Source organism: Chrysemys picta, chromosome 1, assembly GCF_011386835.1.
Source record: "Chrysemys picta bellii isolate R12L10 chromosome 1, ASM1138683v2, whole genome shotgun sequence".
Taxonomy (NCBI): domain Eukaryota; kingdom Metazoa; phylum Chordata; order Testudines; family Emydidae; genus Chrysemys; species Chrysemys picta.
In genome coordinates, this window is record NC_088791.1 from 117483255 (window position 1) to 117508160 (window position 24906).

The following is a 24906-nucleotide window of genomic DNA, read 5'->3' on the forward strand; positions in this document are numbered from 1 at the left end:
CCCTCTAGGTGTATACGTCCAAGGATCACGTTAGTCCTTTTTTGCCACATTGTTGCTCTAGAAGATCAGACTGAGTTGCTTGTCCACTGCTCAACATGAGTTCCCAATGTGATGCTGTGGAGAAAAAGGCTAATGTGTTGCTGACACCTGTTGTCAGCAATGGGTAATAATTTTTCTAGTATAGACAAAAGTTACTGATACTTTTTAGCTCATTTGACAGCAGATTAGCAACTACGGTGCTGGTATATTTTAGAAATTAGGTGTGAGGAAACAACATATGGATGCCAAATGTATGATGGTTCTTCGAGGAATGTCCCCGTAGGTGCTCCACTTTAGGTGTTCATGCGCCCTGTGCTTGTAATCGGAGATTTGTGGTAGCAGTGCCTAGTTTGGTTGTGCACGCGCCATCGCCGTCTCACACTGCTCCAGGCAGTTACATAGTACTGTGCAACCAACTGTCCCTCAGTTCCTTCTCTACTGCCTTTTGCCTGGAGTCAGAGCGATTAGCAGTGCCCTCACTTACCTTTAGATAAGATATATTTTATAGTATACTTAGTAATTAGTTTATCATTGTTACTCTTTATGCTTATTTTATTTAAAAAAAAAAAGTCTCCCTTATTCCCCTCAGTAGGAAAATTAAGTTTAGGCTTCCCTAGAGTTACTGCTCCCTTCTTATTTGGGACAGAACCTCTCCACGTGCCCGGATTGCCGAGATTCAAACACTGCCTGACTTGCAGACTGTCAATCCCTATCTCTGATAGACATGCACAGTGTGTCTGCTGTCTCGGTAAGACACACATTCCTCAAAAGTGTCCACATTGCTGTGATCTCATGGCCAGAACAAGAAAAGTTATGGATCTTCAACTTAAGCTCCTTATGATGGAAAAATCTCTGATACCGGCCTCAAACTCTGAGTCGAGGACCCCTCTGGACCAACAGTCGCCATCATCAGCCCCTACGAAAGAGACTTTACCTAAGAAGTTACTAAAAAGCAGGCTCAGACTTCATCACAACTGGAATTAGCTACGAAAAAGCGATCCCCTACCTCCAAGTCTACCTCGGTACCGATGGCACTGAGCCAAGACGGTCCAGTACCACAAGTTTTCAGAGAGCCAAAGACCCTAAGCGGGCAAGCTCAAACAGAGGCTCACAGGGCAAAGTGAAACCCTCCACCTCGGTACCCACAGAGCTGAAAAGGCGCTCCACACCACCTGCGGTACTTACACAGCAGAGCACAAGATCCTTGGCACTGGCAGCTACTACTCACACTCTCGTACCACCAGCAATGCCAACATTGATACTGATGCTCACGGTACCACACCAATTCCTGAAACATACAGACCTTCTGGTCTCCTCAACACTGGAATCTCCGCTACTCGGTACCGATGGTATCCATCTCGATTGGTACCAAGCTGGCTGACCACTCCACCTAGGTCAGCTCCCCCTCACTCTAGTGATGATGACGACGAGGATGAAGGGGTGATGCATACAACTCATCACTCCTCACCCAAACTTGGACCAACCCACCGACCAGAGTACCACTCATCCTCAGAGGCACATCGCTGGTATGGGCACCTGTGGGCACAAACACACGCCATGCCATTCCCACCAAACTGGCCCAGTTGGGATCAGTGGGCAGTATACAGGGCCCAACATCATAGCCCACCAAGATCAAGAGCACCATGGTCACCTATCCCAGCAGCATCAAAAACACAAGAGGGGGTGACTGAGGAAACCTCAGACCAGGAAGCATTACCAAGAGTGAACCTGTCCTCTTCATCACCGGATGGAAGTATAATGCCCCCACCACAGGGGATGACTTCAAGCAATTCCAGGAACTCTTCAAAAGGTGGCATAGACCTTGGGCATATCACTAGAAGAGGTACCTGAATCACAGCATAAACTACTAGACATACTTCAAACATCTACCTCGGCAAAGGTAGCATTTCTGATCAACGATGCTATTATGGAGCCTGCCAAAACCATCTGGCAGACACCAGCAACAGCACCCCCATCATGCATAAGATCAGTCAAGAAATACCATGTGCCATCTAAAGGAGTTGAATTCTTATTTAAACACCCCATACCAAGCTCACTAGCAGTGGAAGCAGTAAATGGCGAAAACAACCCGTATGACAGAGATTGGAATAAGTTAGAACTCTTCAGCCACAAGGTGTATTCATTTGCAACACTGCAGTTTCGCATAGCTAATTACGAGGCCCTACTGTCCAAATATACATAGAATTTTTTTGAAAATTTCAGAATTTATTGAAGAGAAAAAAGAACAGTTTAAAGCTAATATCGCCAAAGGTCATCTCATTGTCAGGACAGCGCTGCAGGCCTCTCTTGACTCCACAGACATGGACGTATGCTCCATCACAATATCTGTGGTAATGTGCCATGCATCATGGCTTCATCTCTCGGGGTTCCCCAGGGAGATCCAGTCAACAGACAAGGACCTGCCGTTTTAAGGCCCAAAGTTATTCACTGCCAAAACAGACGAGTCACTCCATACCCTTAAGGACTGAAGGGCAACATTAAAATCCCTGGGCATTTATACACCTGCAAATAAAAAGAAATGGCTGGTATTCTACCCAGAGATTCTGCTTGCCGTCGTACATGCAACTGCACAGGCAATATGACCAACGCTGCAAACAAAGACAAACCAGATGTCGACAAAACCAAAACGAACCTTCGACATCCCGGCAATCTACCTCGAGACAGCAATTTTGAAGGTGTGGTCGAGGACATGAGACAACCACACGCTCTAACGCTGGAAACTGAGACTATCTCCCGAACATTCGGAGATCACCTGTCACCAAGTACCAAGTCTGGAACACCATCACTACAAATAAATGGGTTTTTAGAAATTATCCAACAGGATTATTCCATCCCACCTACCCACCCCCCTTCCCTGGCCCTGTTCAGTGACCACTCTCATGAGAGTACCTTCCACAACTGGAAATAAACCACCTCATACACCTAGATGCAGTGGAACCATTACCAATGCAGCACAGGGGGAAAGGTTTTTACTCTCACTATTTTCTAACCCAGAAAAAGATGGGCGGGTGGAGACCCATTCTGGATCTAAGAAAACTCAACAAGTTCATAAAAACACAATGTTTCAAAGTGCTGACACTTAACAACTATAATTCCAGCATTAGAGAAGGGGGACTGGCTCTTAGCCCTCGACCTGCAAGATGCATATTTTCACTTTACCATCCATCCATCACACAGAAGATTCCTAAGGTTCACCCTGGGAAAACGACGTTTCCAATACAAAGTATTATCTTTCAGCTTGTCAACTGCCCCAAGGATTTTCTCCAAAGTTTTAGCACTGGTGGCAGCGCACCTCCGCAGACAGTCATGATATTTCCATATCTGGATGACTGCCTCATAAGGGCACCAACATAACATGAAGCAGTGAGTGTCACACAGAATACGATAACCCTTTTCACAAACTTAGGATTACAAATAAACCTGCTTTAAAAGTCAACATTGATTCCTGTCCAGAAACTGGAATTCATCGGAGCTTGTCTTGACTGTTCAACCACGACAGCAACACTACCTCAGCAACGCTTCATCACACTCGTCAACTTAATTTTGACAGTGACGGACAGTCCACAAACATCTGCCAGAACATGCTTACAACTACTGGGACAGGTCAGCAACGTCATTTGTCGTCAAACACGTCAGACTTCACATGAGATCCCTGCAGGTTGGCCTTAAACAGCATACATACCTCACAGACACAGCCTACACAGACATCTCACAATGCCAAACAATGTAAAGGACTCATTTAAGATGGTGGACACAATCAAAGAAAATCTGTACAGGAGTCCCATTTCTACAAAGGACTCCAACAATGACAGTCACCACGGATGCCTTCCTAATAGTCTGGGGAATGCATTTACTCAACAACATACTACAAGGTCAAAGGTCCCAATCAGAGTCCAGAATGCACAGAAATTTGTTGAAACTAAGGGCAATTCGCAACACATGCAACCACTTTCTATCACAAACAAAAATCCAAAGCCATCAGGATGCACACAGATATCGTACCGTACATGTTTTACATAAATCATCAAGGGGGGTGCACAATCACACTCCCTGTGCACAGAGGCGATACTGCTCTGGAACTGATGCATCAGTCACAACATTGACACATCAGAATCCTACCTTCCAGGATGTCAAAACACAACAGAAGATGCACTAAGCAGAGATTTCTCACAAAATTGTGAGTGGGAAATGGACCCTGGAGTTCTACATATGATATTCAAACTATGGGGATTCTCTACCATAGACCTCTTTGCAAAAGCACAGAACACCAAGTGCCCACAATATTGCTCCAGAGCCGTATTGGGACCCTGTTCCCTAGATAACATGCTCCTCTTCAAATGGGATGCACCGTTAATGTATGCATTCCCCAATCACTCTCTTAACCTGGGTCATACACAAGATCAAGAGGGACAAATCCAAAGTCCTCCTAATAGCACCTACGTGGCCAGACAGACATGGTTCCCATACCTGCTAAAGATGGTGGTACGCTAACCTTGAAACATGAGATGGGGAATGCATCCCTGTGGGTGTTCACTACCCTTCCTCCTCCCCTCTACTTCAGAGTTTCATGTAGATTCTCTGCGGTAGAGAAGGAATCGAGGGATGGTTGGTCACGCAGTACTACGTAACCCCCTTGGAGCGGTGTGAGATAGCGACGTTGCATGCACAACCCAGCTAGGCACTGCTACCACAAATCTCCAATTATAAGCGCAGGGCGCATAAACATCTAGAGGGGAGTACCCACAGGGACAACCATCTCAAAGAACCTGTGACTGCACAAGGTGAGTAATCCTCACTTTGACTGGACCAAAAAGACACAGTAGTCCATCATGAGGTGTGTGATATGTAAAAGATAATCATTCCTAATAGAAATAGAATTTGGTAACAGCATATAATTTTGCAGGGATTCTCTCCCTCAAGAAACAGTATCTGTGTTTTCAGGTTTTGTAATAAACGACCTCATAACCTTGTGGATTTTCTAGCAAATTTTTCCTGGAAATTCAGTGCTCAGGAAAGTGAAAAATAGTAATAATTGGATTCACACCTAATCCAGGGTGTGCTGTGTAAGACGCTGCAGTAGAGTCCTGACTTGCTGCACCATGCATATATAAGTCGTGGGCCACTCCTGCATAAAGCCTTATATTTATGTCAAGCTGTGGGGCAATTTTATGATGTGGATTTGGAACTAATAAGGATTGTAATATAGCTCTCCAGAGAAGGCTAGTGGACTTAGACACTAAATAACCTAGTCTCAGGTCTTTTATATTGCTAGTAACGTCACTTACAACAGAACATCTTATTTTATATGTACTAATAATCTTGCTTCTATACAAGATGTTCTTTGAGTAATTTATATGATTACTTGCAAAGTGCTAAAGAAAATGGAGTTCGGGTAACATTTAGACTTTCTGTATTTGATCAGCAGGAAAAAAATCTTCAAGAAATTATTTGAAACCCACAAAATTATTTTCAGTTAAAGGTGACTGCACAGCTAAGTTTTCTTTCCAAATACAATAGAGTATAATTTACAAAAACCATCAGAAGTAACTATAAATATATGCATTTTAAGGCAGCTGTCACTGTAAGATCAAGGTGCCATTTCTTGAATTCAGAAGTAAATCACAGCCCTTAATAAAGAGGAACAAGGCCCAGAAAAGGAAAACACCAATGCATTTGCTTCCCAGTACACATCTCTCTGGTCATTCTGCAACTTAGGAGTTTGCAAACAGAAAGCCAGGTAGCCATCTACCATAAAGATGGCAAGATTTGGGATCAGCCTGGTCACTAGTGATGGTAAACTCCATAAAGCAAGACCCTCCATTTAGATTACTCTGCATTGTAATCTAATAGTTAGTAATGAGGTTTTTTTAATTGACTACTTTTTAAAGAATCCAAGACTTTACGGCCCCCAAACCCACATCCGGCTCTGCATGGGCTCCTAGGTCTACCCACCTGGATCCAGGGTTGAGGACCCAAGTTACAATATTTTCATGTCTATCTCTGTATCCCCCATTATTAAAATATTGATTTGAATTCTTATGCATTTCTGTTCATTACTCTATACAGTTTTCAAAATCTCTTCAAAATTGTGCTGTCACTGACATTTTATGCTGTCCTCTTAATTTATTGTTTCAGGTAATGTTCTCATATACACCTCTACCCCGATATAACGTGACCTGGTTCGCATACAGCGCGGTAAAGCTCTGACACGCTGCTCTGAGCAGCATGTTAAGGTTGCCGGTCCGGGGCTGAGGGGTTGGATAAGGGGCAGAGGGTCTCGGGGGGCAGTCAGGGGCTCCCCCCCGCCAGGGTCTAGGAGGCAGGAGCTTGGGGGGGGCAATTTTGGGGGCCCCGCAGTCTCAGAGTGGCCCGGGGGAATTAGCGGGGGGCCGGGAGCAGCCCACTCCGCTTCCTTCGCCCCGGCCCCAGCTGTGTTGCTTGGGGAGGGAGCTTGGGGGAAGGGATCCTCCCTCCACCCCCCCACGCTCACCGGCAGCGGTGGAAGCGGAGCAGCCCGGCCCCAGCCCACTCCACAAAACCAGCTCCTAGCTGTGGTGCTCTGCTTCCTGCCGCAGGTGAGTGCGGGACCTTTCCCCAACCACCTCCCACCCCCCAGTGATGGGGCAGGGGCAAGGAAAGCAGAGCGGGCTGGGGCCGCATTGCTCCTCTTCCCGCTGCCGGTGAGTGCGGAGGGCGTCCTTTTCCCCCACATCCCCGCACTCATCGGCAGTGGGAAGCGGAGCAGCCCGGCCCCAGCCCGCTCCACTCCGCCAGCTCCCAGCCGCGGCGCTCCACTTCCCACCGCAGGTGAGTGCGTGACCTTTCTCTCACACACACCCACCCACCCAGCTACACGGCTGAGGCCGGGGCAAGGAAAGCAGAGTGGGCTGGGGCCTCGTCGCTCCGCTTCCTGCCACAGGTGAGTGCGGGGGGCGTCCTTTCCCCAACCTCCCCGCACTCACCGGTGCTCTGCTTCCCGCTGCTGCCGGATAGGGGTCGGAACAGTCAGGGGATAGGGAGCAGGGGGGTTGGGTAAGGGGTGGGGTCCTGGGGGTGATTAGGGACGGGGCCTCTGGAGGGGGCGGTCAGGGAACAAGGAATGGGGGGGGCAAAGAAAGTTTGATATAACATAGTCTCACCTATAACGCGGTGAGATTTTTTGTCTCCCGAAGACCGCGTTATATCGGGGTAGAGGTGTAGTCACTCTATTAGGTGAAACAACTTTATATAAATTTAAACAACCATTTCATTGGAAAACAAACTATAGTGGGCACTATTGTGCAGTGTAGGCAAAGACTGTCATGTTTTTGTTCTGTGTTTGTACAGCGCCAGTTTGTACTGGTCCATGACTGAGATTCTTAGGTGCTTGAATAATAATAAAGTTGAACTCCGTATCAGCTGGTCATGGTAACCACTCCTTATTAACTGACCAGCTCTTATTTACCTTAGGGCAGGTCTACACTACCACTTACGTCGATGTAACTTCAATCTCTCAGGAGTATGTGAAAAAGCCAACTCCTGAGCGACGCAACTTACAACAACCTAAGCGCTGTCCACAGGTGGAGTAATTATGCCTTCAGCCTAGGGCGTCTTCACCAGACATGGTGCAGCGGCATCTAGTGCTTCTAGTGTAGCCTAGCCCTAAGTAACTGCAAAAGAAGAACAAAGGCAGCTGAATCTATTAACCCCAACCCAACTGTAACCACAATCAGCTGACACATTAAACATGCCAGTCTTTATCTACACTGAGTGCTCAGTCATATTTAACATTAAAACATGTTCTACCATGATGTAATTTTCTAGTGCAGATAAATCTTGTCCCTAAAACTTGGCATATTGACCAGTCTTAATATAGGGGATACCAGAGTTAGGCCAAATGCAGGTGTGCAGAACAAGCTTTTTTAAGTGAACACCCACATTATATGTTCACAATATTGCTTCAAAGAGTGCTCTTTAATAAAGTATGTTCCTTTCTTTTAAGGAAAGGCCGAGAAGTGCAGTGGAGCAGTTATGTCTGGCAGAAAACACTCGGCCTCGAATGACTGTGGAGGAGCAGATGGAAAGAATAAAGAGACACCAACAAGCTTGTCTGAGAGAGAAGAAAAAGGGGCTAAATATTATTGGCGTTTCAGATCTGTCTCCTTCACAGAGCTCATCCTTTGTTAGGGATAATCCATTTAAGCTGTCTCAGGTATGCCAAAAGTTCCTTGGTGTGTACGCAGTAATATGTTAGAGCAAAAAAAAAAATACATGTGTTTTTTTGCGGGGGGAGGAAGTTGCAAAGTCAAGTGCTGCTGCTTTGGTGGCGGCATGGGCCTTGCACTTCAGAATGTCCATTTATAGCAGGCTGCCAAAATTGGCCTTAGGAATGCAAGCAGGAGAAAGGGAAATAGACTTTTTTAACAGTTTATAACTCAGCTAAACCTAAATGGAATTTCCTGGGATAAAGAAAAGGCACTCCTCTAGCCTGAGGTTACCAAATTTCAATGGCCTGCTGCAAACAATGGGGGTATTAGCGCTTCTCAAAAAAGGTTGCAAGGTTTTTTCCCATAATGGAAAATGTTAGGCAGCCTAAATTTAAGAATTACTACCAGCACCCCATACTTTATGCAGTTAGCCATAAATTTTATATCTGCTATAAGCAACAAATTGTTCCTGACTTATTACAGTTGGATGTTTTAATTACACAAAAGTCAGAATATTTAAAGTTAAGATTTCAAAAGCAATTTTAACTCTTACCTATTGCATTAAAATAACATGCCACATCTATGAGGAAATGGGCGGTAAACTTTTGAATTGAGGTCAAGCCGTCTAAAGTTTTTTTCATAACTTTTAGCAATGTTTGAGAGGACATAATGGAAGTCTCAGCATAACAATAGGAAAAGAGTATGCAGTAATACCACTGGATTTTTATTGCGAGTATCTCCATATATCACATTTGTTCTACAGAATCGAAGAAAGGACGATATGGTATCCAGTAACATTAAGGAATTAGAGAATGCCATAAGAGAGAATGATTTGGAACAAAATCATGAAACTCCTGCAGAAGAAATAACACAACTGAATGCTAGATCAGAAGAGCATAATGCAAATTTTACTAAAGAGGTAATAAGTTATATTTAGAGTGTTCAATCCTACCTCAGAAGTAACTTCTTCCACAAATACTGAGCACATCTGTAAATAACATCGCTTGCCAGTTCAGAAACTCTTCTAGATGAATTCAACTCGGGTCTTCCAGTGCATTTTGTGACTGAGGTTTCCTCCTCAGACCAGGGACCTTTTTCTTCCTTTTTTGATTTGTATAGCACCCGGCACATCACATTGCTTAACAAATAAATAAGAGGAGAGACAATAATTTACACGGCATGGAGTTGGGCAATAATTATGACTTGTGCTGATCATCAAAGTGGTATTTCTCTCAGATTTATCTTGCATCTCACCCAATTGTACCCTATTTTAAAATATCCTAATTGCTGTTCATGATGATTTACAGGTGGAGCTAAAGGCTGTCAGAACCACTACCACACAATCATGCCTCCTTGTAATTTAACACTTTTAAATCTACGTATGCAGAATTTCTTCTTCCCTTTTTTTGCCCATATTCTTTCATTAATCCCCTTTTTTTGCTGCTGCCTCTCATTTCCTCTCCTTTACCTTTACCATTTTATCAAGTTTCCACAGAGTAACAATATAAAATCAAGTTATTAAAACTGACCATCTTTTTCTTAACACTTTTACTTGAAGCCTTTTTGAGCCTTTTGAAAGAGTGCTACTTCACACACAGATAATGACTGTATCTAATCAGAACTTCTAAAGCATTCACACTGAATAATGTGTCCAAAAGTTGTGCATTGTATTCATTTTGGATGGTGGTGGAGGTATGAAAACAATACAGAAACTGCAATCCAGATTCTAGATAGTTCCCTGATAGTTCTAGGTCACTCTCAGAATTCATTGGGCCAAATTCTGCACATTTCTTCCTGTATTGCTCTTCAGGTAATGGTATTGATGTAAATTACATAAACGTAATTCTTTAGTTATACCTATATAACTGAGGCCAAAATTTGGCTCTGTTGACAAAGCTTACTTCCTGAAAATCAGTTCTCTGCCCACCATTCAGTATGTGCTCACAGTGTGTACCTACAGATTTTTCTTAAAACTTCTCACCTTTTCTTTTTAAAGTTGACAAAAAGTGATGACCCACTGTTACCAGACACGTGTGTTATAGCTGATCCAAAAGAAGGGAATGCTGAAGGAGGAGTAGAAAAACAAAAGGAATTGGGAAAAACACATAATGTAGATATCAGGTAAAAATAAATACATAAAAATAAGATACTTGCATATTAAACTAGTCCAACAGTTAATTACAGTTTAATAATGAATATTTTAGTTTTTTACCTTTGGAAGCTTGATTCACTGTTTTACGCAACTCCAAAGGGGAAGTGTGGGTAGTATGGGGCTGCATGTAAACAAATATGTTTATTTTCTCTATAAAAGTATAAAGAATATGAATGGTTAGGTGGTATGAAAAATGGAAAAATTGATTTAAGCATGGACAGGTTGTTCATTACAAGATGGTTTTTGTGTTAAGATTTGATTGCATAATATAATCATATAAAGAAATAGCACATATTTGACCCAGTCCTGCATTCATTGTCAGAGGCAGGTATAGGATCAGGCCATGAACTGTTTACAGATGGGCTTTAAACTTTGTGATTCATGGAAATAAATTCTTCAGGTTTGAATAATATTATCAAAGTTATTCTGCTCATTAATTTCACTTAGTTATTCTGCTCATTAATTTCACTCATTAATGAGCAGAATATCTCTCTTTGTAGATATTGAGAGAACTAAAATACTCAAGATTTTTCTCCCTACCCCTGTTCTCCTACTTCCAGACAAATTCAGAGTCCATTCTACTTAGGGGCTCCAACACAGACTTCACTCTTCTGAGAAGCAGAACGCAACACAGCTATGGAACGAAATATAAAAATATAACCTATTCTGAATGCAACTTAGTTTTTCTTCCTATTCATAGCAAACTCGTTATACTTAGTCATGATTCATTTCTAGCCACCTATTGAAATCAGAAATTCCCTGAGTTCACCCACCATGGATTGGTAACAAGGAGGGAACTTGGTCAACACTGGTTCTTAGATCAAACTTGGGGCAAAAGAAATAACAAGTAATTGTGAAATAGCTTGGAGTCAGGTATCCTCCCTAGACTAATTTCTGGGTTAGGTTTTGTTTTTGTTTTTTCCTTTTTCTGTGTTGCTGTTTTTGCTCAGAACTAATATGTGGGAAGTTTCAAATACATTTATGAGCATACGTTCATCATGGACAAACACAATTTGTGGTTTGCTTTGGGATGCAAGATCTAGTCAATAATTTTATCTCAGGATGAGGGATTAATAGCTTTTCTTGCCTCATCAAAGCTTTCCATAAGATTCTTGTTAAAAGCCTCACCTGAAGGCTCCAATGGCAAGTTTTTTATTGGAGTCCATTGTACTGTGTATGGAAGCCATCCACTCAGGAGCAGTCTGGACTTTTGACCCCTTAGGGCAGTTGTTCTTAACCTTTCCAGACTATCTTACCCTTTTTAGGAGTCTGATTTGTCTTCTGTACCCCAAGTTTCACCTCACTTAAAAACTACAAAAGTGTCACAGCACACAATTACTGAAAAATTGCTTACTTTCTCATTTTTACCTTATAAAATAAAACTATTGGAATATAAATATTGTGCTTACATTTCAGTGTATCATATATAGAGCTGTATAAAACAAGTCATTGTATGAAATTTTAGTTTGTACTGACTTGGTGAGTGCTTTTTATGTAGCCTGTTGTAAAACTAGGCAAATATCTAGATAAGCTGATGTACCTCCAAGGGTATGCATACCTGTGGTTGAGAACCACTGCCTTAGGGTACTTCACCTTGGAGGGTTTCCATTAACTCCATGATTTCAGAGTTAGAGTAGTACTGGAGTTTTGGTGCACCTCTTAAGTAGTTCTTGCCTGACTGAAAGCTAGACACATGTGTCTTACTATCAATGTAGACTGAGGCCCTCTCAGATGGTCATAACATTCTCATGACACACTGTATCTTCCCTACGGCCTTGAATTTGGTATCTATTTCAGTGTATAAGTATGAAAAAGGAAAAAAAACCTCAAGTTTCCAGTTTAAAGTTCTTTTTATCTAGAATGAATTTTATAAGATTGAAACAAAACTACCTTTTTCTTTGATTCAGGGTTTCAACACTCTACTATAGGTTCCAGAAATATGTATTTGATTTAAACAACATAATCTTGTAAATTGGAGGGTTTTGTGTTAAGAGAAAAAAATTAAGTGCGGGAACTCCAGTTGCACGTAAATATTGGTTAACACCTGAAATTAAATTAAATGAACTCTAAAAATAGCAACTTTTTTTAACTAGTCTGCAGAACATGGCCCCAGTTGCAAACCACAAACATGAAACCAGTCCAAAAGAGAGTGAAGCAGCCAGTGTTCAAGAGCAAGAAGGGATTATTTCTTCTTTTGCGTTAGCAGTACAATCTTCAAGAGAAAATCAAACAGCAGGTATGGAAAAGAGACTGTCAGTTACACGGAGATATACATTGGGAATTAAATGTTACATATGTAATATACATTCTGATTGTTTTCTGATGCTCTGAAATTCTTGTGTAGTGTAAAGAAATCTAAACTAATCTGGGTCTTGCATGTATATTTTTTCACCTATTGGGGAGGGATGGACAGAGACCCAGCCAATTTCCCAATGGACGAATCTCAGAAACACACTGTTTTCAGAGGTTTAAATGCAGATCTTTTGGAGGCAACTAGTTCGAGGATGAGAGAGGGTTCCCAGAAGTTTCTCTTGGCTGGAGCAAATCGTTCCCTGTCTCCCTCCAGAACACCCTCCTCCCAAATCCTCTGCACATGTTCAGTGCTGTCTAACTCCTTTCTACTGGTTCCAATCAGCTCCATGACTTTCTTCTGTAGGTCATTTCACCAAAGGCATCTATTCTAAACACACACTTTCCTGCTGTTGATCCCCTTTCCTGATCCTTGCAGGTATGAGCTCCTTTACTGGAGCATAGATACTACAGTGATGAGGGCCATATTAACACTAGATAGTTCCCAATTTAGGCATTCGATTATGAACCAGCAAAATAACAGAGAGGTTGGTGTGTGTCTCCCCAGAGGTCAGGAGGGATGCCAGAAGTGGAAAAGACAGGGTGGTTGCAAATACCTTAATGACGCACTTTGCAAGAAAATCAGAGTGCTGGGGGGACGGACAAGTTGCTTATGAAATGGGCAGATGGAATGATCAATACTTGAAGTGATCAGGAGTTGTTTGGTGCCAGGGAGGAATAAGGAAGTGCAGATGTGATGTAAGGATAAATAAACAAGGCAAACGGCACAGTCCTTTCCATGACTGCTTAGTTCAGGCCAGGACTAGGAAAGATCATTTGTGGTGACATTATAGGGAAGGTTTAGTTACTCTTAGCTAGGGAGCATAACAGGGTTATGGCTATGTCTAGTAAACTCAATAAAGAATTCTCTTCATATTCATTAACCATCAGTCCTGTATCCATTGTAGTATGTGACACTACAACTGTCTGCTCTGCAGAGGTACAATTACTTGTGTGAGCAAATATCTTCCTTAAGAACAATGTAAATTCTTCTCTTTAAATAGCATTATTTTCACTATATAATGTTGATTTTAAAAAGTTTCTTTTGATTATTTTAACCTTTACTTGCATAACACCTTGCTCACAAATTTCATGCTGCTTGAAATATTTTCAATTTGTTTAACTTTTGCCTTCTGTGACATTTATTTTTTTAATTTCTCTTTTCAGGAAAAAATCTGCCCTCTTCACCAGAGTCCCCACCATCACCAGCTCTATCAACGCAACCACAGCTCACAGAAGGATCACATTTCATGTGTGTATAGTCTCAGAGAAGTACGTCTGCTTTTCAGTCATGCTATTTTTCTGGGTATACTGGGTTTTCTTTGAGAAACACACACAGACAATTTTATTAAGTAGGGTGAAGGTAGCTGAGATGTATATATCACTCAAACAAAACAGGAATGTATTGATTCTTTGAGTAGGTGCAGCTGCGTATTCAACTGAGGTGTGTTCGCACCTAGCACATTGGAGCTGGAGAATTTGGCCGAGCAGTACTGTTAGAAGGTCACCGCTCACAGTTTGTGGCCATAGCCCCTCCTCTGGCTATATGAGGTAGCACTCCCCTAACCTCTGTCTGTTCCTTCTTACCACCCGTGGCTGGAGTCAGAGCTCTGTGTGGTTCCTAACCTCACAACCTCTCTCTTTCTTAGATGCCCCTGGCGTCTTGTCCCTTTCCACTTTTGTCTCAGAAGACTACGTTCCTGATAGCAATAGCATCCACAGGAGAGTCTGTTGCAGTCTGTGATGGCAGAGCCTCCTTACATACAAACCTCTAAAGACAAACTGACTTTATGACCACATCTCAAAATTTTATCTGAAGTGGTTTTTCAGCTTCATTTGAACCAGGCGGTATATTTACCTGTGTTTTTTCCTAAGTTGCATTCATCACTGGAAGAGCAGCATTTCCACACATCAGATGTCAGGCAATGTCTAGGCTTTCTATTTGGACCGGACTAAACTGTTTTGTGCTTCACCATGCCTGTTCACGTCACATACAGATCATATGAAGGGTCCGGTGGTCTTTTCACAGTCTCTAAATGAATAACCTCCTTTATCATGACTTCATATGAAATAGCTTCAACTACGCCTCCTTCAGCGGATGCGAGCTAGTTTTATGAGAGTGCAAACAACATCAATAGCATTCTTCAGTGCATTTCAGTATTGTACATTTTCAGGGCTGCTACATGCAAACCATCCAGTCATTACTGCATCTTCCAGGGTGGATGCTTGTTTCAATGGATGGTCCTGCGGTCATTGTTTATGTAGACTCTGAGCCCCGCCTCCTGGGGCTACTGCTTGTGGGCCAATGAAGTGGAATACATGGCTGCATCTACTTGAGGAAGAAGAAACCTTTTCTTACTGTAACTGTGGTTCGTTGAGATGTGATGCAGATGTGTATTCCACGACCCACCTCTGTCCCCTCTGCGTCACAGTTTCTGTGGGCACTCAGTGTGAAGGAACTGAGGGGGTTCGGGACTGCACTTATATAGCCAGGAGAGGGGCTGCGGCCAGGAGGCACAAGTATTTTCCCTCTACAGGTACTACTAGGTAAAATTCTCTGGTTCCCATGCACTGGGCACATGGACACACCTAAGTGGAATACACATCTGCATCACATTTCAAAGAACCACAGTTAAAGTAACCGTTCCTTACATGCATATAATCCATACAGTATTCAGATAAGGTAGCAGTAGTTAGAAATGGAAAGGACCAATTAGCTCATCAAGCATATTCGTTTGTAATGGTAGAATAACAGTCCCTTGATAAGAGATATTAAATTGTAATGAAACACATGCTTATGCAGTCAAGGTAAAAATGTATCAGTATTTGGGTGTTGTAACACCCAAAGGCTCCAATCAGGATCATAGCCCAGTTGAACTATGAATTGTACATACTGTATGTTCCTAAGAGTTTAGAATCTAATTGAAGACAAATAAGTGTGACTTGATAAATAGTAGGAGGGAAAAGGATGGGAGGAAAAGGAGAGCAATAATAAAAACACACAGTTAGGCTCACTGTGTGTGTAGAATTTGATGGTTCTTTATATTTGTAGGAATCAAGGTAGAAATCATTAGCTTGGTCAGAAGAAATGCTCTTATTCTATATGATGATATGATGATCTATTATATAGATAGGTATCACATTATGATATACAGACAATGGAACAATGATCAAACAATCAGTTTCTAACCACCTAGAAGACAATAAGGTGATCAGTAACAGTTAACATGGATTTATATCCTTCTTTCACAGGGTAACAAGCCTTGTGGATAGGGGGCAGCAGTAGATGTGATATATCTCAACTTTAGTAAGGTTTTGATACGGTCTCACATGACCGTCTCATAAGCAAACTAAGGAAATACAGCCTAATATGAACCTACTATAAGGAAGGTGCGCAACTGGTTGGAAAAGCATACTCAGAGAGTAGTTACCAGTGGTTCTCTGTCAAGCTGAAAAGGCATATTGAATGATGTTTCGCAGGGATCTGTCCTGGGTGCTGTACTCTTCAATATCTTCATAAATTATTTAGATAATGGCAGAGAGAATACGGGTATAAAGTTTGTAGGTGATACCAAGCTGGGAGAGGTTGCAAGCGCTTGAATTAGAATTCAAAATGATCTTGACAAACTGGAGAAGTGGCCTGAAATAAATAGGATGAAATTCAATAAGAACTAATGCAGTACACTACTAATGTAATACACTAAGGAAGGAATAATCAATTGCAGAAATACACAATGAGAAATGACTGCCTAGGAAAAAGTAATTGCAGAACGGCTCTGGGGGTTATAGTGGATCACAAACTAAATATGAGTAAACAATGTAATACTGTTGCAAAATAAAGCAATCATTCTGGGATGTATTACCAGAAGTGTTGTAAGCAAAACATGAAATTCTTCCACTCTACTCAGCAATGATAAGGCATCAGCTGGAGTACTGTGTCCAATTCTGGGCACCACATTTTGGGGAAAATGTGGACTTATTGGAGCAAGGCCAGAGGAGAGGAACAAAATGATTGAAGGTCTAGAAAGCGACTTACAAGAAAAGATTGAAAAAAATGGGTTTGTTTAGTTTGGAGAAGAGGAGACTGAAGGGGGGTATAAGTACATAAATGACTGATTGTTATAAAGAAGAGTATGATAAGTTGTTCTCCTTATCCACGGAGGACAGGACAAGGAGCAATGGGCTTAAATTGCAGCGAGGGAGATTTAGGTGAGACATTAAGAAAAACTTCCTAGCTGTTAGGGTAGTTAAGCACTGGAAGAAATTACCTAGGGAGATTGTGGAATCTCTATCATTGGAGGTTTTAAGAACAAGTTAGACAAACATCTGTCAGGGATGGTCTAGATAATACATAGTCCTGCCTCAGTGAAAGGGATTGGGCTCGATGACCTATCTAGGTCCCTTCCAGTCCTACATTTCTATGGTTCTGAGAGTTCCTGTTTGTTGAACGTGAGTGAAAATAGAAGTAAGCTGGTTTGTTTATAAAGGTATTTAAAGAAACTAAGGGATACAGGTCAGAACGTTTTAACACTTTTACCAGCACTTTAATTAGTCAAAACTTCTACATTGTCAGGGAATATCTTTTAAAATAAGCCTTCAAGAAAAGGCAATCAAAAGAATATGCCTTGTTTCATTGGTCCTGTAAGGCCATCTAACTAGGAAAGGAGAACTTTGTCAGTTTTTAAAAGATGCTTCCTTAGTGAAGTTTAAAAACGCATAACCTAGTTCGTATAGGGCACCTGTTTTGTTTTAACAAAGTCATAATGGCATGCAATGTGATACTTTCTTGTATTAGTAATAGGCAGAAAGAGGTATTACCTCTTTGTTAAAGTGAAATGGTTTTCATCTCTTCTTTCTTGTCCATACAAAAACATCACATGCAGCCTTTGTTGCTATTGATTTTCATGAACAGTATATAGCAAGTCATGTTCAGATTCAGGTTGTTTCAAACTTAATATTATAGTAAAAATATTTCAAATGGTAAATCATGATATGCACTTTCAGAATGTAGAAATAGAGCTGTTTATATACAAATCAAATAGCGTATATATAAATACACACGAACATTGGAGCGGTGTATGTATATATTCTGGGCCTTTAAGTAGGGCTGTCATTACCCAACCAACCTTTTCTTTTACATAGTTTCAATTCAGTGGACTGACTGGAGCTAGACTCTACTGGTTATAGCTCTGTTAGCTTCCCCCACGCGGATCAATCTCTGTGTCTGTCCTAAAAGGGAACAACCTGGCATTCTTCTTCGAGTGATGGTCCCTATATGTATTCCAAACACTGGTGCCCATTCGCCGGAGCTGGAAGTTTTTCAGCAGCAGTGTCTGTTGACCTGCACGGCCACCTTATATTGCCACATGCTCCAAATGAGGTCATAAGAGGCCTTGTGGGGCAACATGCCCTTGGTTCCCTCTTACCGCATGGCTGGAGTTGGAATCCTCTTTATGCTCATACCCTCTATGAGAACAACTGTATGTTGTAAATAGTTAGCTCTGTTTTCTTTCTCTTCATACTTCTGTACATATGTTAGTTTAGTTAGTGTATATAGCTCCTCATGGGGCCTCTCCCGACCCCGTCAGGGGATTATGCCCTGTGTTCCGGGGTTCAAGAATTGTACTTCGTGCTCTCGCTCGTTCTTCGTGAGTGATGAGCACATGCGTGCTCTCGCCTGCCTGGGCAAGACAACCCTTGTCACTCACTGCAATATATGCAAATCCTTCCCCTCAAGGACCCGCAACACTTGACTTCAGCCCATCTGCAAGTTTCTCATTGTGAAAGTGCTGCTCTGGCCCCAGGCGGAGTCAGATCCTGTGCCGGTGATGCACCGACCATCACCGGCAGTGAGCGTCTCGCCCTTGGCTTCACCTCTGGGTCCATCAGCACTGCCAAGATGTGAGAAGGTACATAAGAACAGTCACAAGCGCTCTCACACCGCAGCAGGTCCCCATCGTGGACCATTGTGCAAAACTGCGTTTCTTCCCCGATCTGGGTTCGGTCGGGTAAGACATTGCATGGTGATCCTGCAGGGCGATCACCTAAGGCGGGGCAAGGTGCAGCAGAAGCAAGACCTGCCAGTTCCCGCAGGGACTGAGGGTCCCGACCGCCCACCAGTGCACACTACTCAGCTGTCGCAAGACACTCTGGGCTCCACTCTGCATACCCCTCCTCAGAGCGACAGACAGCGGGATGTGCCCTGGACACCGGGCCAGCTGGATCTGCTGGTCTCCCACCTCAAGCTGTTGTACCCACCCTTGCTGCTTCTCTCAGCCACTCCACCCCCCGTCCACCTTCACTGGTGGATGAGCCACTCCTCCTCAGTCACAGCCCACCCACACTGGTTGCAGTACTGCCCAAACCGATGACTTGTCCACTTCCAGAGGTTTTTTCGGACTAGGAGGGCTTCTCAGCGGACAACCCGTCCTTCTCCCTGGTCTTGCGGCATAGTGTGGACTCCTGGGCTTGCCCACCATTTCTGACCCCCTATGCTCTGGGCCTTCCTCCCAATGCCCCACTTCACCACCCTCATAGCCCTTGTGAATGCCCTGTGCTGCAACCCACGCATGAGGGTGCGCCGTCATCTCTGCCTCCTTGGCCACATGGTGGCCTTTACCTATGTCACACTGCACATACATCTCACCAGGACCACGGCAGGGTTTGCCACCCTAACCAAAACCCTCTCCAATTGATGGCCTGGTTTTTGGATGGGGCTCAGGTGTAGAGAATGCCTGTTCATCACCTGTCCACTGTATTCTCTCACACAGTAAGCGAGAGTCTACGAGGACATGCTACACCACAAAATGGATGCGCTTCACCTCCTGGGCACAGCGCTGACACCTCCCCCTCTACAGTGTCTCCGTGCCTGTCATCCAAGACCACATCCTAGAGCTCAAGACCTCGGGTTTTGCAATTAGGTCAGAGACACACACCCTCCCCCGCCCCGTGGACAGACAGTTGATATTTACACACCCTACCACTACCCAGTTTCTGAGGAGCCTGACAAACTGTTTCCCACCAGTCCTTACCCCACTCCCCTTGGAACTTCAACTTTGTCCTGTCTGTGCTCACCTGACCTCCATTCAAACCACTGGCTACATGCTCCCTGGCCTACCTAGCCATGAAGGTCCTCTTCCTGATGGCTATCACCTCTGCTGAGTCAGCAAACTGGCGACCATGGTAGCTGACACCTCATATACAGTTTTCCATAGATACAGTCTCCCTGTGCCTCCACTCAAAAGTTGTCTATAAGTTTAATCTCAATCAGTCCATCCATCTTCCTATCTTCCACCCTAAACCACATGCCACTCCCGCAGACAGTACGCTACACTCCCTGGATGTCGGCAGGGCACTGGCTTTCTACCTGGACAGAACTCATGCATTCTGCGCCTCATCATGCCTCTTCATAGACTTAGGTGAAGCATGTCCATTGTGGAACAGTCCAGAGGGCAGCCCCTTTCCTCACAGCGTATATCCAATTGGATCTTGAAGTGCATTACAGAATGCTACACGCGCTCCAACGTGACACCATCTGGCAGGCTCCACCTCCGCCTCCTTGGCATGAGATCTGCCATGCAGCAACATGGCACTCTGTTCACACCTAAACAGTGCACTATGCCATCGACCAGTAGGCAGCCAATGGGCAGATGCCACTATAGGTCATGCCACTGCAGCAGGTCTTGCCCATTGTGTCATTGCTCCCCTGTCTCTGAGTTGATCACTGCTCCGTACTCACCTGCGTTTGGAATACATGTAAGGACCATCACTTGAAGAGAAGGTTGCTACCTGTATCTGGAGGTTCTTGAAGATGTGTGGTCTCTATTTGTATTCCAATACCCATCCACCTTCCTCTCTGCTGCAGACTCATTATACTGCAGTAAGAGGGAGACTGAGGGCGTGTCGCCCTGCACGGTCTCCTGTAATGTCACATGGAGCACATGGCAACATAAGGTGGCCATGTGGACCAATGGACACTGCTGCTGAAAAATTTGGGGCGCATGGTGTGCTGCGCACCTGTGTTTGGGATACCTATAGAGACCGTACATCTCGAAAAACCTCCAATTACAGGTAAGGAACCTCTTCTTCTCTTGAGCAGATACTACCAATTGTGTCCAATTGCATTTGGCTCTGTCATGTGCATCAACGATGAGCTCTCCAAAGCCATTTTCTCTAAGTATTTATGCTACAATATGAATTCAGGTCTGCAGATGTGAAAGACTGGTAATCTCTTTTGCTGCCTAAGACACTAACCCCAACATCCTACACAGTTGTGTATGTGAAGGTGGTGTTGTGTCCATAATATTGCCACCTTAGATATGCTTCCTCAAGTAACACTGACCTGCTGAGGACAAAATAATATATTCCTAGATGGTACTTCTAAAATGGACTCTGTCTCTAATTCCCTAGTTTTAGTAAAGCCAGGGATATTAGAGCCTAAAAATAGTTTCCCTCTGTTCAGTATCTGAATTTAGTTGGAGACATTAGTCCATTTCCTAATGTATATCTCATATCTGCACTTGACACACTGGTTAGCAGTCTTATGAGAGCCCCAATATTGAATGGTCATTGTATAGCTGGTTTCATATCAGGGTTAATTCTAGGCCTGGAAAACAAGAATTCCATGTCATGAAAAAGATTTTGACATTTGGTTTTGTTCTACGTGGCGATGAAACCTAGACCTTCTGAAAGGTTTTTGCAAAAAAATTAGAGGGAGACTCTCATGAAGGCTCAAGTCCCTGCCATGCATGATTTGGAGCAGGCAGAGTGATCGGGGATAGACTTTATCACGTCTACAATAGACACGATAAATCAATCCCCGATAGATCGATCACTACCCACCAATCCAGCGGGTAGTGTAGACATACCCTTGCTCATCCCAGAAGATTGCACTAGCCACTCTGCTATTTGACTGTTCTGGGGTGGGCCTTTTCTTCCCCCACTCCCATTGAAAACAATACATTTCCACAAAAAGTTTGTTTCAGTAAATCAGCATTTTCCAACTAAAAAAATGTTTTGTCAAAAAATTCCTGACCCATTTTAGTTGAAACACAATGAAGCACAGTGTGTGGGAGCCTGCACTGCTGCTGCCCACAATATACTTCTCTGACTAAAGGTCTTTCACCAGGGCTGTCAATCAAACACCTTTCTTAAGCACTATCCAATGCATTTAAAATGTTTGTGGAATGTGAGGAGCATTGCTGTTACCCATGACTAATTTAAGAGCTGTAATTTCCCAAATGAAACAACAAACATACCAGGCTGTGAACAAGTTTCCTGTCCTGTAGGAGGAGTTTAATTTTTTAAAGCAGGAACTTATTTACTCAGTGGGATGCAAACTATCGGGCAAGAAATCCTCTGCAATAGAATTTATAAGTTGGGGGGTGCATTTCAATTCATAGGCCAGTTTTTAAGACCAGGTCTGGGAGATGCATGATGGGTTTCAATAAGGCAGTGGAATTTGGAAAAGGAAAGTGGTGCTATGTGGTATCATAGGACTAAGGAGAGAGCTTATTCTATATCACAAGTATATTGTTACATTTTAAGCATGCTGATATATGCTTAAATACAGTTTAATAGAGTGATGATGATATTTATTTAGAATCTTTCATCCCAAACACTGCATTACATCATAGCAAGTGAAGAGTACTGCGTCCTGTTCCTAATCTTGCCAGTCCGTTGGTACAGCATTTAGGGGCTTTGCTACAAATTTTACATGGAAAGCACTTAGTTACTGTATTGATGGTGGCAGTATAAAACCCTAAAATGGTTCTTTGTACAAAAAAACCCCGTTTGTTTCAGTTTATTTGTGAATTGCTGTCAAAATAGCTTTAATGCCTAAAAAAATAGGTTGTGGAAACTAATTTTTTCTTAGATTCTCTTTAATAATTTAATTTACTTTGCAGATAGCCACAGTGAGGTCAGAATCTCCCCATCATGCCTAATCCTAAGAGGTACTTTATGCAGTGTTTTGGTAAAATACAGTAACTTGATCTATGTCTGTCTTTCAGCTCTTAACAGATTCTGTTGAAACCATTCATGGCCGAGGAGTACGGACCTATGGAAATATAAGAAGATATTGTAGAGTATATTTTAAATCTATGAAATTCATAGTTCTGATGCTTTTGGCCACAGAGCATCATTTTATAACTTCCTGGAAAATGTTTATTCCAAGACAGCTTTAAATGGCCCATATGTACACTCAACAGTCTGAAGATCGTTCTTCCGATACCAGCCTGCTGCTATGATTTCCATGCACATAAAGATTCTTTTTCATATGCAGCCTAAAGTCAGAATCTTAGTTGATGTTTTACAGAATTTAATGTTTTTAATTATGCAATCATTTAAGTTTGCATTTTTGCTTCTTTTAGGTACATAACAGATCAGTTTCTTTTACATATCACCACTAAACCTTGTTTTACATTTTTTAAATACTAGTGTATTTTGACATTTGATTTGTAAAATTTTTATATATATTTAAAATGTGCCATTTTTATTATTGCTGAGTAAAGTATGTCCTGTTTCTGCTGTAATTATTTCTTGGTCAGGTTGCAGCATCAGCAGTTACTGCCACACTGTTATCACATATACATGAATATTTGTGCTTACTTTTTCTTAAACAAAATGAAGTGTAGGTATTTTGAGGTACTGGGCTCTTTGTTGGAATAGGGTGTGTACAGCAATAAGCAGGCTTTCAATTCCAGTACTTAGTTTGTGTACAAATGTAATTATGTTCATTGTGTATATATTATACAATGAGCACATCCAATGTAAGTATAAGAAGCCACTTACTATTGTTCAAATGCAAATGTTCATATCTCATTTCTTTTTTATCATGTTAAATAAATGTTAATGTTCTTAAGTTGTGTGGGTAGTATTTCTTTCAGCAAGCAGATGACGGTGTACTCATCATGACTCTGTGTGGGAAGCACATCTTAATAAGGGTTATGGGCCTATTACAGCAGTGGTTCTCAACCAGTGGTCCAAGGCCCCCCAAGGGGGCCTGCAAGCAGGTTTCAGGGGGGCTGCCAAGCATTAGACTCCCTGGGGCCCAGGGCAGAAAGCCAAAGCCATGCCATGTAGAGTTGAAGCCTGGGTCCTGAGCACTGCCACCTGAGGCTGAATCCGGAGCTTGAGCAATGTAGCTTTGTGGGGGCTCCTGTGGCATGAGGCCCAAGGCAATTGCCCTGTTGCTACCCCCTAACACTGGCCCTGGCTTTTATATGCAGAAAACCTGTTATTGTAACACAGGTGGGTCTTGGAGTTTTTATAGCATGTTGGGGGAGGCCCGGAAAGCAAAAGGTTGAGAACCCCTATATTACAGGATTAGTTGGAGGAGGGTCTGTGATGTGCAGGAGATCAAACTGTATGATAATGATGGTCTCTTCTGGCCTTAAACTGAGGCTATGTCTACACTAGAGAGCATACAGCGGCACAGCCGTATCAATGCAGTTGCACTACTGTAAGATCTCTCGTGGAGCTGCTCCCAGGCCGATGGGAGAGAACTCTGTCGACATAATTAATCCACCCCCACGGCGGGAGACGCTCTCATGCCAACATAATGCTGTGCACACTACTACTTATGCTGGTGAAACTTATGTTGCTCAGGGTAGTGGAATATTCACACCCCTGAGTGACAAGTTTTACTGACATAATACGTGATAGTGTAGACATAGCCTTAGTGACATCACCTCCACACAAGAGCAACACTGGTAGACACTTAAGGGATTCCACCTTGCCCAGCTGGAAGTAGTGCCCATAGCACAGAGCAAAAAGACAGCCTTGTGGCTGGTACTCGGGAAGAAATTTGGGTTCCGTTCCTGGCTCTGCCACGCTTTCCCCTGTGACCTTGGGCACATCACTTTGTTGCTTTTTGCTTCAGTTCCAAATCTGTTTATGTAAAATTGTTCATCTCCTAAGGATTCTGAGAGGATTAAATTATAATTTTTAAAAGGCATTAAGACATTAGAGTGAACTCCATGTATGGTAGGGGTTAGAAGAGGAATGAGATGATTCCTCAGGGCTCTGATGTTTGCACATCATCTTCCAGGAATCAAAAAGCAAACGTAAAATCATTTGTCGTGCGTGTCCTCTTATTACACACACTACTGGTTTCACTTCTCTATCCCCCACTGCTGTCTGAACGGGTGTGAGTAGAGA

At 42.8% G+C, this 24906-nt stretch overlaps 1 protein-coding gene across 28 annotated transcripts in view; it reads left to right on the plus strand.

Annotated features, from left to right (window-relative positions):
• Positions 1–24906, plus strand: part of LOC101951029 (pleckstrin homology domain-containing family A member 5) — a 158279-nt gene that overhangs the window by 129277 nt on the left and 4096 nt on the right. For 18 of the 28 annotated variants that reach the window (XM_065567887.1, XM_065567871.1, XM_042848993.2 and 15 more), the window contains 6 exons: positions 8042–8251; positions 9010–9165; positions 10243–10367; positions 12492–12634; positions 13915–14019; positions 22758–23608. In XM_065567887.1, the coding sequence (XP_065423959.1) occupies positions 8042–8251; positions 9010–9165; positions 10243–10367; positions 12492–12634; positions 13915–14009 (729 nt within the window). In that variant the 3' untranslated portion in view covers positions 14010–14019; positions 22758–23608. Of the gene's footprint in view, positions 1–8041; positions 8252–9009; positions 9166–10242; positions 10368–12491; positions 12635–13914; positions 14020–22652; positions 23609–24906 lie in introns of those variants that run through there. The other 10 variants (XM_065567891.1, XM_065567873.1, XM_065567856.1 and 7 more) reach the window with 2 other exon arrangements.